Below are 17970 nucleotides of genomic sequence, written 5' to 3'. Positions count from 1 at the left end.
AGGTTCATATGTTGAGCATGTCAGCATTTAACCCAGAGTTCTAAGTACAGCCTCACAGATGCATAGAGTATGTAAACATGAATATGGTAACCATAAATGCAGTACACCTTATTATAAAGAATAACTGAGATTCCATGGCTGTCAACGTCGCCCCCTTGGCTTCACTGTCCTTTGTCCCCTCCCTTTAGGGAAGCCATCAGCCTGGTGTGTGAAGCTGTTCCAGGGACCAAGGGAGCTCTGCGGAAGAGAAAGGTACATGGAGGGAGGGAGGGAGAGGGACATCAAAACATGAAGCGATCACAAGAGAAGTGATGGTCACATTTAGAGAGCCGAGATAAGTAATGTTAGAGAAAAGTATGGTAGAGGAAATGGCATTATCTCTTCTCTACAGTATACAGCACTGCCTCTAAGTTATTTTATGTAAAAAGAGGGTAGGCTGAGCCACTGAGAGAGGAGAGAGAGAGAAAGATTGTTCTTAGAGAGGCTGAGGAGAGATGGAGAGGTATGGGACTCTGTGTGCGTGGGTGTAGCTACAACCCATGATGCATTGCACACAGTGCTTAGTGACTCATGTAGTGCACAGTATCTGTGATCAGAAGGCTGAGCTAGTGTATGTGTGCGTGTGTGCACTCGTGTATGTTTGTGTGAGAATCTGTCTTCTGTGTGTGTGTGTGTGTGTGTGCGCACTGTGTCTCCTCAGCATGTGAGGAGACTGTATTAATGTAGGGTGTGAAATGAAGCATTACTCTGCTCTCTAAAGCTTGTAATGTCAGGGAAGAGTATATAACACAAAATGAGTGACGGCCAGTTTCTCAGAATATATGTGAGATATAAAGTGATGTTGGCAGACAGACTGTGACATCAGCTTGATACTGAGAATTATGAATGGGTTTGATTAATCTGGCTCTTTGCCTCCTTTCTTCATTAAAATCACAATTCACAACAGTATTTTAAGTATCCACCACTTCAGTTTCCTCTTAAACTATTAGAGGAAATTTTCATGGTCTAAATTATAATCAACACAAACAGTCATGTTTCCTCTGTTTTTATTCACTAGTGGTGAAGTGACACTTCGCTGAATAATAATGGAATAACTAGATTTTTTTTTCAGAAGTAGGCTTATATTGTCAGAGTTGGATGAGCTCACACCCAGTGGTCGGTTAGTTTTTCCTTTAGACAGTCGGGCTAGCTGTTTCCAGCCTTCATGCCAAGCTAAGCTACTGGCTGTCGCTTCATATATACAGATGTCGAGGTGGCAAATAAGTTCTGTAACACTGGTAAAAAGAAACTGTTGCTGTAATTGATTTTATTTTTCTTTGTCCTCTCAGCCACCATCCAAAGCTTTATCCAGTATCCTGGGCAAGAGCAACCTGCAGTTTGCTGGCGTGTCCATCAACCTCAATATCTCCACCAGTAGCCTCAACCTGATGACACCCGACTGCAAACAGGTCCGTTGGCCACCACTGTAAACAATGCATGCATGTGATAAAAATGAAGTGATGGAAGTACCGAACATGTTCTTAAGTAAAAGTACCAGTACTACAATGTAAAAATACAGTTGCAAGTAAAAGTCCTAGATTCAAAATTTTACTTGAGTACAAAAATATAAGCACTGAAATATATATAGTACCAAAGTGCATATTTTACATTGATGTATTTGACATGATTTGATTTTAATTATTGATGCATTATTGTTTTAATTGCTTTAATGTTGCAGCCAGTAAAAGGGAAGCGAATTAGACTGCTAATTTGAATTACTGCTGGGTAGTTTGAATTTCCTGCTAGGGATCAATTCTGATGATTATACTGTAATTTGTGTGGTTAATTTGATTGTGTAACTAAAATTATCTATAAACGTAGTGGAATAAAAAATAGTTTTTGCTTCTAAAATGTAGTGTAGTCAAAGTATGAAAATACTTGACTAAAGTACAGATACCTCAAAATTGTACTTAAAGTACAGTGCTTGAGTAAATATAATTACTGTAATACTAAATAGCAACATGTTTTTAGGAAGTATGTTGGACACTGATGTGCACAAGTAACACTGGTTCAAGAAAAAGGGAGCTACCTAAACAAGATTCACTCAACTCCATGGTCAAGTAAAAAAAAAATAATTGGTGATCAGAAGGCTTTTGTTTCCAAATGTTGGTTGCTACAAAAATCTTGTTTTTAGCCATTAGCAACTTGGCTTCCTCTGTGCACCTTACTTTACTTTTTTTTTTTTTTTTTTTTTTTTTTTTTTTTTTTGCAGTGTGCTTATTGGTAGTGCCTTGTTTGTGCTCTACCCCAATATCATTCTTGATACCAGCAGCAGATGGTGTCATATCCTGCATATCGATACTCAAAAATAACATAACATTTATGATAACCTGAGTACTGCCTCCTTGTGCGATAAAGCCAAGGATGCTTCAGAGAAGCTGCGGACAAAACGTCAAATCTGGAGACTGATCCTGACTCGTCCTTCACCATCTGGTTCTAATCTGAGGTGTAGCTTCAGAAAAGTTGCACTAGTTAAGCTAAACATGCAAGTGGTTTTTGCCTTTGTTGGCTCTAGTTAACTAGATTCATAAAGCAAGGGATGATCATAAAAATGCAAATCAAATGTTTTCAACAAGGCAGTGATCTGATCAAATACCATGATTAGCTAGCTAATAACCTATAAATAACGGAAAAATTGGTTGTATGTATCAGAAAATGATCTGCTTTGCAAAAACAGTGACATTAACCAAACTGTTGTAATACTTTTGAGAAGGAATTGTGTGTTTAGTTAGTGGTTAAAGGAGTACAGCATTTTGACAGAGAAAATGCAGTATACTAATTTGTGTGATTTAACGTTGGTAGACACATTTTCTAACCTAGGACACAACCAGGCTCCTGAATCTTTCCCCAGTCTACTAAACTAAGCTAGCTGCCTCCTAGTTCAGTGGTCTCATAACTCGTGGCAAGAAAGGGAAGGTGTGTACATGTACACACCTAGCTAAACCTAATGTAGTCTAATACAGTAGTCCTGAATTAAATCCTCAAGCTGATAATGTTTAGTTTTCTGAACATATTCTGTTGATTAAACTGCATAATAATTTTGGAAGATGTAGTTTGTGCTGCTGTTGAATTATATTGCTTTATGCAAGCATTTTTATGAGGCTAGGCTTAATAATAGGAATACCGCTCTGTGTAATGCAGTACTTTTCAACAACGGCACACATCACAGCCTCCAGAATGATCATAAAGGTGAATGAAAATATGTGTGAAACAATATCAACTAAAACTCAACATTATTTTTTTAATGAGGAGAGCATTTATTGCAGCAATGTTGAATTAGTTTAAGTAAAATGTGTCTAATAAACTGCACACTGAGTGTACGTATGTGTAAAATGTATGTGTATAAAGACGCATTTGGTAACTTGGATGTGCCGTCAAATTTTGCTCCTGACAGATCATAGCCAACCATCATATGCAGTCTATCTCCTTCGCATCAGGTGGAGACCCTGTAAGTAATTTATTGGCCTGTGACAAATTAACTGGCATCAGCATCTTGAGATAATGAAAACCTACTGTAGACCACCTCACAACAAAGATTTGATTTACAAATAAAATTTAAAATGTACAGTATTTTTTGCCCATGTGCTATTATTTAACAAAAGAATGTCATCCCATCTTTGTAATTTTCAGAACCCAGTGGGATCCAGTCACTGCATTTATACTGTGCAGACAATTCTTATAAAGCAAACTGCTCTTACTGACCTGCTGTTTCCAAAAGATGCTTATCCCTCTTTAAACATGACATCAAGTTTAATTACCTTGTTATTTATTCCATATTAAAGTATGAATCTCTGTATCCCATCACTGTTGTTTAAGAAAACAAACTAATTGTGTAATAATATGTATTAAGGTGTATTTTATAGTTGGTAAACTGGTGTAAAAAAATGTGTTTGTTTAGGACACAACAGATTATGTTGCCTATGTAGCAAAGGACCCTGTCAACAGAAGAGGTGGGTGTTATTTTCTTTAATACTTCAGTGTCTCATACTGTGTGTCACATGCAGCATGCTCATTCAGATTTGCTGTTTTGACCCTTAACCAGCATGTCACATCCTGGAGTGCTCTGATGGTCTAGCCCAGGATGTCATCAGTACCATCGGTCAGGCTTTTGACCTCCGCTTCCAGCAATACCTGCAATGTCCCTCAAGCAAGTTGTCCTCTACACATGACAGGTGAGGTGCTCATGACACGCATAAAACAGCTGTGCAGCCGTCATCTTTTCCTTGTCTCACCTCTTTAGTGGGAGGAGCTGGGTTGCAAAGAAAAGTGATGGAAATGGGATTCAATTAAGGGACTTGAGATGTACCCTGTGTGTGTTCTCCAGGGTATTAAACATGGAGGAATTGCCATGGACAGAGGAAGAGGAGGAGCCCGCAGAACATCCTTACTATAACAACATCCCTGGCAAGATGCCCCCTCCTGGAGGCTTCATTGATGCACGGCTGACCAATCAGAATGCATCACCCGATGGCTGTCAGGTACAAATGAACAAATTTGATTCACATGGGGACTTTTGTTTGGAATGGATCATAGGGGGAAAACAAAAGTGCACTGTTGCATTTTCACATATACTATATTCAGACCACAAGCAAACAGCCCCTGATTTTCACGCCGTCTTAGTCCGGTTCTTTTATTCACACTAAAATTTGATTGCTTTCAAACCAGCCCAGATGAACTGCACTGAGAGGGCAAATGCAGTTCATTAAGGATGAAAGTAGATTTAATGTCAATTTTTGCACAGTTAATTAATGTTGAATCATTTTTATATAAACACATTTGTGTCTTAAGTCAGGAATCTTAAATATCCACTGTGTCTGTACATCATCAGTTGGGCCCAGGTGCAGTAGATCAGACATATTACCAAGGACGCCACTGTGGCGAAAACTGGGGAGATGAAAGAAAGTCCACATTCATAAACCAGGGTAAGAAAATCCACATTTAACATAAATGTTTAATTATGCAGCATTCTGTCGATCCAACACTGTTTTTCAAATGTCTAGGATCATTTGATATAGCCAGTCTGCCTGAGAGTAAAGCTCCGCCACCAAAAACAGCAGAGATGCCTGCATATGTGAACACCCAGCACATTGACGCCCAGGTACTGGCAGCACTCCAGGCAGAGGGGGACAGTGTGACAAAGGACATGGCGGCTGCAGCCAAAGAAAGCCCACAGAAGGACCTGTTTGACATGAGTAAGTATCGGTTGGTGTGCGCTGAAGTTTCTATTGGTGCTGGAAGCATTCACTGATAACTTGAAATATCAGCTTTCACGCAGTTTGATACATTTTTTATTCAGAGCAGTTTGTACCTCCATGAATACAGAATTCACCGGTTGCAGCATTATAGTATTTGAACAGAATTTGTGCCTTGCCTGAACAGTACCATTGTAAGATGACTTCCTAATTAGTTCTTAATTATAGAGTTTTCCTAGTTTTTGTTTCTCGGTGGTATTGGTGTGGCATGATAATAACATCATGTTAATGTGTAGGCAATAGGAGGACAGTGTTAATGCCAGTGTACAGCTTCATTCCTTCCTCCTCTCGACTTCAACCTCAGCTTTCATGTGTAATAATAGCTTTGCTAACATTTATACATGAAAGATCAGTTACATAATGTAACTAATAATAATGTGTGTAACCACATACAGTAAAAAAAAAAAAATCCATGACTCAAATTATATATGAACTATACAATTCAAAAGTGAGCTGTTGTATGAAATGAATGTACAGGTGTCTTTAACCAGCTACAGTTTTTAAGCTATTGACATTTGCCTTTTACTTTGTTCTTTTAATAGCAAACTGCAACATTTGCACCACAAAACACAGTGCAGGTAAATCCAGTTAATTCTGATGATTAAATACTGTAAGCTTTTAATACCAGTACTAATGTATTATAAAGTTATGTGACGCTGTGCTTCACTAGCCCAGCTTCTTGGAAGATACACGTAAACCTCTCCACAGACCTATGCACAGAGGGGTGTTGTGAGTAACTGTAGGTCACAAGGGCTTGAGGAGGAGCTGACTCCCAAAGGGTTGTGCAGACCTGACTGTGCTTCATTATTGTTTCTGATGCCTCTGCACCTGAAGAAAAGCCAGTTGGGCCAGATGTGTTGAATTTTCAAAATGTCACAGGGTTATGAGTCTTTGTGGAGCCTGAAGATGGTATTAGCTTTTTTGACACCTGAAGAAGTAAATGGTGTGTGTGTGTGTATGTATTGTTAATTGATCTTCATAAAACAATTGCTCCATTAATAAATAGTATATACTGTTTTTTACAAATCTTGATGGCTATAAAGTTAAACATCCTGCTTCAGATATCATTCTCTCAATTATTTTGACACTGCCCTCACCTGTACCAGAGCCCTTTGAGGATGCCATTCAGTCTCAGTCCCATCCACTGTCCCAGGGGCAAGCCCAGCCCCAGGTGTCGGGTCTTCACAAGGTAGCATCTGTGGACAACTCAAGCCCACTTCTCGTGCGCTCACTGGCTTTGCGGGCACAGGAGGAGCTGGAGGGCCAGGCATGGTACCATGGCAAAATGAGCCGCCGTGATGCTGAAAAACTGCTGACGGAAGACGGAGACTTTCTGGTTCGTAAGAGCACCACCAACCCAGGGTCCTATGTACTGACAGGCATGCACAATGGACTTGCCAAGCACCTCCTGCTGGTGGACCCTGAAGGCACGGTAAGACAGGGTTCAAGCTCATGAGTGTGTTTGAGGAAGATACTGTAGAGGAAAATGACTAGGTGTGTGTAGAAAAGAATAAGGTGAAATAATTTTCACTGTGTTTATATAAAAAAAACAAAAAACAAAAGACAGCTGATAACATGTTGTTCTCTTTTCAAAGGTAAGGACAAAAGATCATGTATTTGACAGCATTAGCCACCTTATTGGTCATCACCGTGACAACAGTCTGCCAATTGTGTCAGCTGGGAGTGAACTGTGTCTCCTTCAGCCTGTTGGAAGGAAACAATGATGCTTGCAATGCCCGATGGGAAATAGGAGGCTCTGAGCAGTATCGCCTACCATCCTGAGACTTGAAGATGAACCATTAGGAGAAGATGCTTAAAGGCTTGATGTGCTGACAGTGTTCTGGGAAAAACTGGCCTGCAGTTACTTTACTGGACTCACTGGAGACCACAAGATTTGTTTAAAATAAAATAAATTATTTATAGAACTGTTATTTTACCGCGATGACTGAAATGCTATATTTTTGAGAGGAAATTATCTTGATCTGGTGATTTAAAAATTAAAAAAGACAGTTCTTGTAGTTTAGACAAAGTGCAAATCAAACCTCCAAGAGGTGTTAAGAATATTTTAGAATAAAAACAAATTTTAGTTTTGTCTGTCAAGCACAACCTCATTTCTACAGGAACTGTTGGCTAAGAGATCGAGGGAATAGTTTGGACAACAAATGCTGTTTCTAATGAATTGGTGTAAGAAAAAATGTCCTTTAATCTCACCCGTAGTGTGACAGCTCACTCAGTCACTAGATGAAACCAGTTTTGATTGGGGATAAGAACTGAATGTGTTGCTTTGCAGTGGTTAGCATTGGGGTGCAAACAGATTTCCTTCATAGTGCTGTCATTGGCTTTAAAGAACCTTTTTTCTAAAGTAATTTCTTGTGTCAAAGCAGTCGCATGACTTAAGTCAACTGTTCTTGTGGACCTTGTTTGTAGACCTTGATACCACTTTATTTGAAAGAGGTGCTTGTGTATGCTGACACTGTAAAATATTTATGCTTTTCAACCAGTGATTATTTCTGAATTGGTTTTCTTCAGGTTCTTCTTTTAGGTGTGTAGTCGGTGATTAGTTTCTGGGGGCTTGCAATGAATATTCTCACATTCTCAATTAACATTTTTGACATTTTTGTAAACTTTTAAAAGTTGTTTGAATGATCACAAATGAATAGCACAATCAGAAAGTTAGATCCGTGTCAGTTGTACCAAGATGAATTGCCAGTAGGCGTAATTTACACTTAAACTGCATCAGACAAAGGTTGAATTCATGCACTGTGCACTCAATGCAGAATGTTCATCTTCACTTATTGATGGTAAAAAGATTTTATTTCCCAGTTTGGAGATCTTATGGCATGACTACTATATTGCCACAGGTGTCATCATAGAAGCACTTGTTCACCTGTCGATCACATGCACTTAAATTCCTTTTTTTTTTTTTTATCACTTAAAGGTAACAAAGAATGTTATCTAGCTGTGTGTTGCTTTGATATGGTACAGGGGAAATTTTCAGAAGCTTGACAGATCAGAGCTAATTTGCATTTTGCAGTCCATTGTACACAAAACAGTTTACTCTTTGTGTGGAGTGGGGATCAAACCTGTTTAAAATGCTAATAGAAATAGTACACAGACTATTAAAATGCTCTTATCCCTACTACTGCCAGTACTCTGATGGAAACCAAATGAATGGGGCATCGGATTCGATATGCACCAGACCATTTCAGTTGAGCCAAAATACGCATGTGTTCAATGAGTTTCACAAGACAGATGCAATGTAACATAATGTGCCTGTATTTTGCTGCAAGAGGGAGTGTAAAGTACATGTATTTAATGACATAGTGTTGATTGTTAGAAAACAAAATGTCCACCAGATCCATTTTGGTTAGAACCAGTTAAGACCACCTTGATTCCTTGCATCCCATATGTCCTAATTTTCTACTCGGGATTCCTTTAGGGGAAAAAATGACTGAGAGGAAGGATGAGGGAAAAGTGACAAGGGTGCAAAGAATTATGGGTGTTTTTGACACATGAACTTTTAATTCATTTGATTATTTGTGACTTTCATCAAATCTAGCTTGGGGAAAAGAAATGCGCAAAATTTTTACAAAGAACTATGCTAATGTAAAGAATTATTTTGAGCTCGGTTTATTTTTTAAATGCAAATTTGTACAACCACATCAGCAACGTTTTGAACAAAGCATATATACAGCAGGAGCAGCTCCATACTTGGATCTCTCCGATAACATGATGATTAGTTGTGTGGCATAAAGAAACTACAACTGAACATGTGGGAAACGGATGAGGACATGGCTGCTTTCCAGATTTCTGTTGATGAAAATGTGCCTTTTATTTGTACAATGTGTTTTTATTTCGCTTTATCTCTCTTCAAAGTGCAATAGCTGATCTTCAGTTGGGTATGTGTGTTCACTAGAAGTCATGTTTTGCTCTGCTGCGTGTCACTGCTTAGGACTACCGTTTTCTCTCTGTCTCTCCCTCCCTCTCTATTACAGTATATATGATAAATGTATCATTTCCAGATTCTAGATATAAACCTTTGTCAGAGGGAATTACACAGAAAAATTACTATTTTGGAACAGGTATAGGAAAAAAGGAAATAAAAACAGTCCAAATAATGTTTTACAGATTTAATCTTTTGGTTGTTTTGGATTTAACATTATAATGTATGACTGTTGGCAATAAAACCGTGAATGTGTAGAATCTGTTGTGCTCCAGTAGTAATAATCTAATACCACAGTTTATGACAGATGGAGCATGTAGACTGTCATGTTTTCCTGTAAAATATTAATTTTTGGTTCATCCAAATAAAAAAATAAAAAAAGTATTCCCACGATAGATGGTTACAACAGAGGTGAATACAACCAAGATTGACAATGATCTGAGGCAGGTCAATGCTTTAATAGGGTCTAGGGCCTATTTATTTTGTAAAAGAAAAATATAGTTTTCAAGAAAATTAGATATTGGATATTTAAATAAGGGGGGTAATTTTCTAAGTGCTATTTTAATTGAATACAATTCCCACCCATTGTATTGTAGTGGCTCCAAAACTGGGATGTTTGTAAATCTGGACATAGAAAATTAAAGTCTGCATGGCTGTAGTTCACTAGAAATAATTGGCAATATTTATTTGTAATTTGTGTAAAGTAATTTTTTCAAAGGTGTGAGGAGGGCACTAACAATGAAACATGCAAAGCTGTGCTACCGGCCACATGAGGTGATCCAGGTGCGTATGTCTTTTACCTTTGTATTTTATTTTCTTTCATATAATGAGCTGCATATAGGTAACTAGTTCTAGTTCACATACGTCTCCAAACTCTCAGCATTGAGCATTATCAATATCAGCCACCAGGGGGAGCCCTGGTATCACTATATGTACGCTGCAGTAATAGAGTAAATATAAAATTACAGTATAGATTGCATAGAATAAATGTTATTACACTAATTGTCTACAATCATTTTTCACTACTACATTGGTTTTGCAGTATTACAATTGCACTTTTTCTTCTAACTGCAGCTGATTTTCTCTTTGTGTTAGATGGTTACATCTGTTAGCACAGATGTAAATGCATTTTCTGTCAATGATTGAATCACTGAACACACTTGGTCTCATGCATTAATCATTGTAATGTCAAGTGTGGACATTTTAATGAGCTCCCAAATAATAGATGCAGATATATGAATATCAAGCACAAAGGAGAAATCACTGACCCGCAGCCATGGCCTGAAGCCTTTCAAGGAATCCTTCATTTTACATTGGTCAAAACTTATGTTTTCATTATTGTTTCTGTTCACTGTGACCACTGCACAGGTCTGCCGCACATATTACGACTACCCACATTTCTTACTGCACATTACATGCTCCCACTGTTCAGTCTTTTCTGTCCCTAGGGGACAACTTGAACAGCCCCTCCTGCCACCACTGCGACCTCACCACAGCCTGTGTCCTGCTCCTTCTCCAGCTCTGACTGCCTGCCACTGTGCTGGCTCTGGTTGGGGTTGTTCTGGCTGCTCCACGACTTGCTCCTGCTGTGGCTGGGCTCTAGAGAGTGCCTGTTCCCACTGTCATTTACAGAAACTTTCCCCCTGTAGCAAATGCCACACACCAGACCCAGGAAGGCCCGTCTCATCTCACGACTAGCCAGAGTGTAAATGACTGGGTTCATGGCTGAGTTGAGCACAGCCACAGCAATGAACCATTCAGCCTTGTAGAGGATGGCGCAATGCTGCTTACATGCCACATCGACCAGAAGCAGGACAAATATGGGAGTCCAGCAGGTAATGAAGACCCCAACTACAATGATGACCGTGCGCAGCAGGGACATTGCATGCTCAGAGTTGCTGTGCTTGCTCACCTTTCGACTGCTGGATTTAACCAGGATGTAGATGCGGGCATAAAGGACTGACACGGCTAAGAGCAAAACCATGAAAACTGTGATACAGAAAGCTACATATTTCTTGGAGTACAGAGGGAGGACTATGGAGCAGTCAGGAAGGTTGCCCAGACAGTTCCATCCTAGGATAGGCAAAGCTCCAAGAGATACAGCAATCAGCCAGCAGGTCCCAATCAGCAGAAAAACTCTGTAGTTCTTGTTGGCATCATAAGGCCTCATTTTGATCATAGTCAGATGTCTCTCTATAGCAATAGCCAGGAGGCTGAAAATTGAGGCACCAAGTGCCACAAACATGCTTCCCTCTCTAAGAAACCAGAGAGCAGGTGAGAGCTTCAGGGTCTTCTCTCCTGACAGGAGCAAGTTGACCAGGTAAGTGACTCCAGCCAGCAGGTCGCACAGCGCCAGGTTGCCAATGAAGTAGTACATGCGGTTGTGGAACCTGTGGTTTCTCCATATGGCTACCAGCACGGTGAGGTTCTCCAGGACAATTAAGCTGCATATGATGAGGAACACAATGGTTTTGGTGTCCACAGTGCCAGGGCTTGTGCCAACGGTGGGCCGATGGTCCAGCCTTCCCGTGTAGTTGTAGTGGAGATATATCTGCTGGTCGATCATCTTCAAAGCACCGGCCGCTGACACTGGATGCCAGAAGTGAGCAGGGAGTCCAGTGTCAGCAAATCCAGTGTGTTCAGCTGCAGGGGATGATATGAAGACTGTGTTATTACAGTGAGCAGCCAATATATTATTCATAATGTTGTCATCCAGTAGCACAAATTCTTGGTTTTGTCTGATGGGTTTTAACTGAATTATCTGGTTTTCCTATTCCTGTGAGAAAAAAAAAACTGTCTATTAAATAGGCTTCATAAAACTTTTATATGGGAAATGTATGATCTGCAATTTTTAATATGATGCTGTTTGTTTATATAGAAATCTTGGACCATGTCCAAAATGAAAACTACCAAGACGCCAATTAAAACACGATTCATAATCTTTATTTCTGAATCATAATCATAGGCTACACTACAGAATGACTTTCATTTACCCTAAACGATAGAGGGAATTAAATTGTACCGTTATAAACAATCTCTTTTTTCCAAATGAAGACAACTTACCGTGGGATGCTCGCAGCTCTGGTTTGCTTGAAAGTTAAATGCGCACCGAGAGACATGCGCACATTTCATTGCTAAATAGTTGATTCTCCCAGTTTCTTAGGTTTTATATTTAATTTTAATTCCTTCTTGTTCGCTGGAAGAGAGCAGCTCCTCATCTTTTACTGATCTCACAACTCCCGAGTTGTCGACGTTGGCTGGAAGTCACTCCCGCCCCCCCAACCCGGACATTCAGCGCAGAAAGGCTGAGCAGCTGCAGAAGGGTCGGTTTCAGTGGAGGTATGTGGAAGCAACGTTTGTTTATGCTGCAATAATTTCTCACCTTTACGATCTCAGATATGCCTCAGGAATATTGCGAAGGAGGCCTTGTATGCAGGGGCGGATAAAAAAAAATTTGAACAGGAAGGGATGGGGGCACAGGCTCAGAGATGGGGGACACATTTGAAATGCATGTAAAATGTTATATTAAACCCATAGTTCTATGAAATAAACTGCATTATTAAGAGTCCGATTATTTTGTGTAAAAGAGTCCCTTTTTTTAGCTAGCTCTGCAACAACACAATCAGAGAAACAAATACTAATATGGCGCGCCATTGATGTAAAATACAATTAATTCAACCAACATCAACTATAAAGCACTGGAAAAGGCTGTTTTCATTGTTGTATTTAAGGCAATTTGTCATTGTTTTTATTTTGATTCATTAATACTGTAATGGCTATGTAATGGTTCTGATGTCTAGCATCTAGTTATATGGTTCTAATGTCTAGCATCTTGTTATATGGTTCAACATGTTATCGCCTGAAATAAATGTGAGAGGGGGGCGCTGTGAGGTGTGTGGGAGGAGAGCGAGGAAGAGCAGGTTGTTGTTGTTGTTGAGTGTTGAATGTGGGAAGTTACAAAGAGCTCGGTAGCGTGTGCTGTGGCTGAAACAACAGCATAGAAGCCTGTTAAGTTATTACGAATAAAAGGTCACTGATACCACAAGAACGTCTGGCTGCTTGTGTAGGAACGGAAAGTATTACAATACTGACACTCCTCACATTTTGACTCCAGCAGGGGTGGCCAGTCAGGTTTTGTGGAGGATAATGAGTTGTCCTACAAGTTTTTAATTTAGTAGAAGCCAGTTTAAAACATAACTTCTGTATTAACTCAAAAATTAAATTCACCTTTTACTATGGTGTAGAAATTGAAATTGGTCTTGAGTTTAAAATGCTTTTGAGTTTGTGAATGAGAATAGTTTAAAACACCTATCTAGCTTGCTTGAATGTCTAATGAACTAACATAATTACCTTTCTTAGCTTAACGTGGTAAAAATGAGCTAGCTACAGTAGCAAGCTGACAATAATAATATGAGATAGCTGTCAAATTTAAATTAGTTTGCATTAATGTAGCTAGCAAACTAGTCTTTCCTAAATTACTTTAGCTAGATAGCTAGCTGGCTAGATAGAGAGACAGACTGACAGAACAGAGAGAGAAGATCGATGGATTACAGTACTTTATTAATCCTAAAGGGAAATTGCAGTATTACAACAAGTAATATAAATTACTTAAGTCACATAAATTGCAAAAGAGAGTTAACATTAACAAAAGCCTGTAGTCTGTACCAGCTGATGTGGTACTTTTCCTTCTCTGTTTCTACTTGTCATGTTTTAAAAAAAAAAAAAAAAGAAGAGAGAGATCATACAATATGCTGTAAGAGTTCAAATTAAGATGACCGCAGCCCATCCTTTGTTCTGGTTCATCTGTCATGACCTCATATCCAGGAAGGATGGGCAGGGCTGGCAGGAAGGAGAGGTAACTTAGAGAGTCTGGAAGCAGAACGACTGATGATGACTTTTTAAAACAGATGTGACAAAGTGGTGCTAAATATTTCCTCAATAAAATTTTAATGACCAAAATATGACTAAAACAATCAACTTTATTTCAAAATAAGATCTGGAGCTTGCACCAAGAATAATTTGAGTCATAAGAATTGTGCACTGAGATGCTTAAAAAGTATTGCTTTACTTTATGTAGTACCACACATTTAGCTACTTGCAGTTTTCCCCAGACAAAGCATGTACTGTACTGTGTCACATACCAAATCATTAAATAGTAGCTCTCTTCCAGTGTCTGTGGTTATTAACCCTGAGGAATGTTTTTTGCGGTTGAATAAACGGCTGTGGTCTGGCATTGGTCCATTAGCATTGTTGCAGTCACAATTCTCAGTCATTTCCTGCAGGTCACGCTGTGCCAGCAGCAATGGGAGAAAGGCTCAGGGAGAAAGCCAACTAGTTACTCTGGACCCGCAGCAAATCTGGGCCCAATCACAGAGCGGGTCTACATAGAGGCAGCTGGATTAACAGACTGGGAACATGGTTGGAAAATCCATGGGTTTTTCAGCAAGCTACTGTGATGTGGGGCTTGCATCTGCATTTATATAAACTCTGGACCAAATGTGAAACATCAGCAAATACAAACCCATAATATGCGGGTAGAGTCAGTCAGTGTCTGAGTATTCATAGACTACTAAAGAGGAGCATGGGTGGAGGGTTTTCACTTTTGCAGGACCACCCTCACTAAATGCTACTTTGTAGGCAGCCACTTGTTTGGCTTAAGCAAGGCAGAATTTTCCTATCATATGTCAGGGCAGTAATTAAAGTTCTCTATAGCTGCCAGCATCAGAAGCTGCCTCCTCTAAATCATCAACGTACCATATGTGTGATTTCCTGCTATTATAATTCTATATTATTTGAGTATAAATGTACAAGCTGCAACCCATCATTTGAAAGAACTGTACAGTGTAACCTTCCTTACCTCATGACCTCACAGCTGGCAAAACCATTCCTCGGGAAAAATTTCCACTGCTCAGCCACTGCTGGCCCTTAAACGGTATACGGTTTCTGTGAGGCACTGTCAGTGGTTACAAGAAGTATTCATATCCTTTATAAGTGAAAGTATTAACACCACTCTGTTGAACCACTCCATTACAAGTAAAATTCCTACATAAATGTTTTAAGACAAAATGGCAAAATCCACATAGAAATTAAAAGTGAAGGTGCTAATTTTTGAGCTAGTACAACTTTGTATAGTGTTGAATATTTTAATCTGTTAAATTGTATTTGATTGGGTTTTATTGTTTTGTATCAACCTAATCTGCAAGGTAACCATTATTTACAGCTGTAAATTTAGTGAAGTAAAAAGTCCAAAGTACTGTTTACCTCTGAAATGTACGGAAGAGTATTAGGGCCACTGCATAAATTTTTTTTTAAAATTCTGACTTTAAACTCAGAATTCTGATTTTATTCTCAGAATTCTGACTTTAAACTCAGAATTCTGACTTTAAACTTTATTCTCAGAATTCTGACTTTAAACTCAGAATTCTGACTTTAATCTCAGAAGTCAGAATTCTGAGTTTAAAGTCAGAATTCTGAGAATAAAGTTTAAAGTCAGAATTCTGAGTTTAAAGTCAGAATTCTGAGAATAAAGTTTAAAATCAGAATTCTGAGTTTAAAGTCAGAATTCTGAGTTTAAAGTCAGAATTCTGAGAATAAAGTCAGAATTAAAGTCAGAATTCTGAGTTTAAAGTCAGAATTCTGAGAATAAAGTCAGAATTTAGAAAAAAATTTATGCAGTGGCCCTAATACTCTTCCGTAGAAATGTATCAGAGTAGCAGTATGTAGTATCATAAACTGGAGATACCCAAGGAATGTACACCAAAATTTCAGTACAGGCCTTAGATGTACTCTTTTGCTTCTGGCAGCTTGACATTGTTTAAAGTGAAAAATAAACAACAGAGATTGAAGATAACACAAATAGAATTGACACAGAAATATATATAGTTTTCTTTTATTTAAATATTTTACATTTTGCAGTCTGATATATTGTAGATATGGAGTATTTAACTAATAATTCTGATATATCAGGATATTCATTATTAATCGCAATGCAATATAAAGGCAGTGTGCACTTACAAATGCCTGTATGTATAAAGTATTATAAGCACATTCATAATTGATTATATATGACTGGTAACATAATAGCTTCTCATTTACAGCAAAGAAGTCATTGTTAGATGAGAAATGGCCGGATATAATAAAGATAAGGGCCCGGTGTTTTACTACTATAAGCACATTACACAATCTCTTGGCTAACATCAGTGTAGCCATTACTTTCCTGGAATTTGCCTTGTTCAATCTCTCAACCCGTCATTAGAGTGCGAGAGCTCGGGACAAAGCAGTGGGCAGTGGGCACCTCCGTGTGTAATTACATCAAAGCCCTCCTTTAATTTTGTTCTCGCCATATTGAGGCAAAAACACACCCTGTGAGTTTGGGCTACAAATCTGAGGCAGACAGTCCCCTGTGGCTTTGTGGCAGCAGTATTTCTAGGCATGGCAGTCTCTGGCATGCAACTTAGCAGAACAAGGCCTAAGAGATGTTTCTGGGGCATAATTTCAGCTGTAGAGCTGTTTAATCTAGGATCTGGCAACTACAGAAGGCCACACAAATATAAGAATGGGTCTGAAGTTCAGTCATTTCCTGTTGCTGCAGGGATATTTAGTGCCGTTACCTTTAGCTCTTTCACTGTTAAGTGCAGCAATTTTAATTTTCCATTTCATTTGCTTCCAGCTGAGAGTTTAATCGAAGGGTTTTAATGAGATTCTGCCAATAAATCAGACTTCATTAATACTCCAGTGACTCCTTAGCAGACTATCAAGTATCAAATTGGCTGACGTTGCCATAAAAGCATACATTTAATGGGCTGAGCCCACTTAACAGTGAACATGGGAAAAAAAGAAGCCACAGTTTTTCTGCAATAGATTCAGTTCTTCCATGATAACTGCATAGTTCTCGACTAAGGTTGCTGCCTGGTATGCTGCATGCGAGCACACAGAATATTTTACCTCCACATCCATGCATCCAGTTTATTATATCAACATTCAGTGCAATGCTGCTCAAAAACTGAACACTTAAAATTGTCATGTGTAAGTTTTTCAGTGATCTGATAGAACAGTTTGCGGTACTACTGTCTAATAAGACACCTTTTACAAAGAGTTTATGCTAGTTAATAGCTTCATTAATACCCAATAATAAATTATTCACTAATGCTCAGATCAGAGCTCAGTATTAAATAATTATTAAAAAAATGATATGAATAAAACATAGTATGCTGTATATGAGCGAGCAGTTTGCAAAACTAAGCTAATTAAAATGTATGAATGATATATCACTTATTATTCATTTTTGTAATAGCTGAATTGTATTTCATATATTTTTGTTTCATTTTATATTAGAATGCCTTTTTTCAAAGTTTTTTTTTTTTTTTTAATTCCACATTAGCATTTTTCCAACTCCAATTTAATTTTATCTATTCTTCTTCTTCTTTCGGCTGTTCCCATTAGGGGTCGCCACGGCGAACCATCTGTTTCCATCTAACTCTATCCTCGGCATCCTCTACTCTCACCCCAATTAACTTCATGTCCTCTTTTAGCACATCCATATATCTCCACTTTGGCCTTCCTCTTGACCTCTTGCCTGGCAGCTCCATCTCCAACATCCTTCTACCAATATAACCACTATCCCTCCTCTGCACATGTCCAAACCATCTCAATCTGGCCTCTCTGACCTTGTCCCCAAAACAGCCGACCTGAGCTGTCCCTCTGATGTGCTCATTCCTAATCCTGTCCATCCTGGTC

At 38.8% G+C, this 17970-nt stretch overlaps 2 protein-coding genes across 10 annotated transcripts in view; one reads left to right on the top strand and one right to left on the bottom strand.

Moving 5' to 3' along the window:
• Positions 1-9494, top strand: part of shc3 (SHC (Src homology 2 domain containing) transforming protein 3) — a 22135-nt gene extending 12641 nt beyond the window's left edge. For 8 of the 9 annotated variants that reach the window (XM_020600829.1, XM_020600834.1, XM_020600826.1 and 5 more), the window contains 11 exons: positions 189-252; positions 1329-1448; positions 3434-3487; positions 3938-3989; positions 4082-4211; positions 4364-4517; positions 4868-4961; positions 5040-5231; positions 5834-5869; positions 6398-6723; positions 6887-9494. In XM_020600829.1, coding sequence (XP_020456485.1) covers positions 189-252; positions 1329-1448; positions 3434-3487; positions 3938-3989; positions 4082-4211; positions 4364-4517; positions 4868-4961; positions 5040-5231; positions 5834-5869; positions 6398-6723; positions 6887-7015 — 1351 coding nt within the window. In that variant the 3' untranslated portion in view covers positions 7016-9494. The remainder of the gene's footprint in view (positions 1-188; positions 253-1328; positions 1449-3433; positions 3488-3937; positions 3990-4081; positions 4212-4363; positions 4518-4867; positions 4962-5039; positions 5232-5833; positions 5870-6397; positions 6724-6886) is intronic. The other variant, XM_020600833.1, reaches the window with a different exon arrangement.
• Positions 9495-9572: 78 nt separating this feature from the next.
• s1pr3b (sphingosine-1-phosphate receptor 3b) lies at positions 9573-12502 on the bottom strand. Its single transcript, XM_020600835.1, has 2 exons — positions 12298-12502; positions 9573-11877 (listed from the first exon to the last, which is right to left on the bottom strand). Exon 2 carries the CDS (start codon positions 11798-11800, stop codon positions 10679-10681), a length of 1122 nt encoding a protein of 373 aa, XP_020456491.1. The 5' UTR covers positions 11801-11877; positions 12298-12502; the 3' UTR covers positions 9573-10678.
• Positions 12503-17970: the final 5468 nt, after the last annotated feature.

This window comes from Monopterus albus, unplaced genomic scaffold (genome assembly GCF_001952655.1).
Source record: "Monopterus albus unplaced genomic scaffold, M_albus_1.0 scaffold49.1, whole genome shotgun sequence".
Taxonomy (NCBI): Eukaryota; Metazoa; Chordata; class Actinopteri; order Synbranchiformes; family Synbranchidae; genus Monopterus; species Monopterus albus.
The sequence above is the reverse complement of the archived record's forward strand: the minus strand, read 5'-3'. Positions and strand labels throughout refer to the sequence as shown.

Excerpts from the sequence above, each read along its gene's own strand:
- s1pr3b (XM_020600835.1), bottom strand. The coding sequence starts at position 11,800 with ATGATCGACCAGCAGATATATCTCCACTACAACTACACGGGAAGGCTG.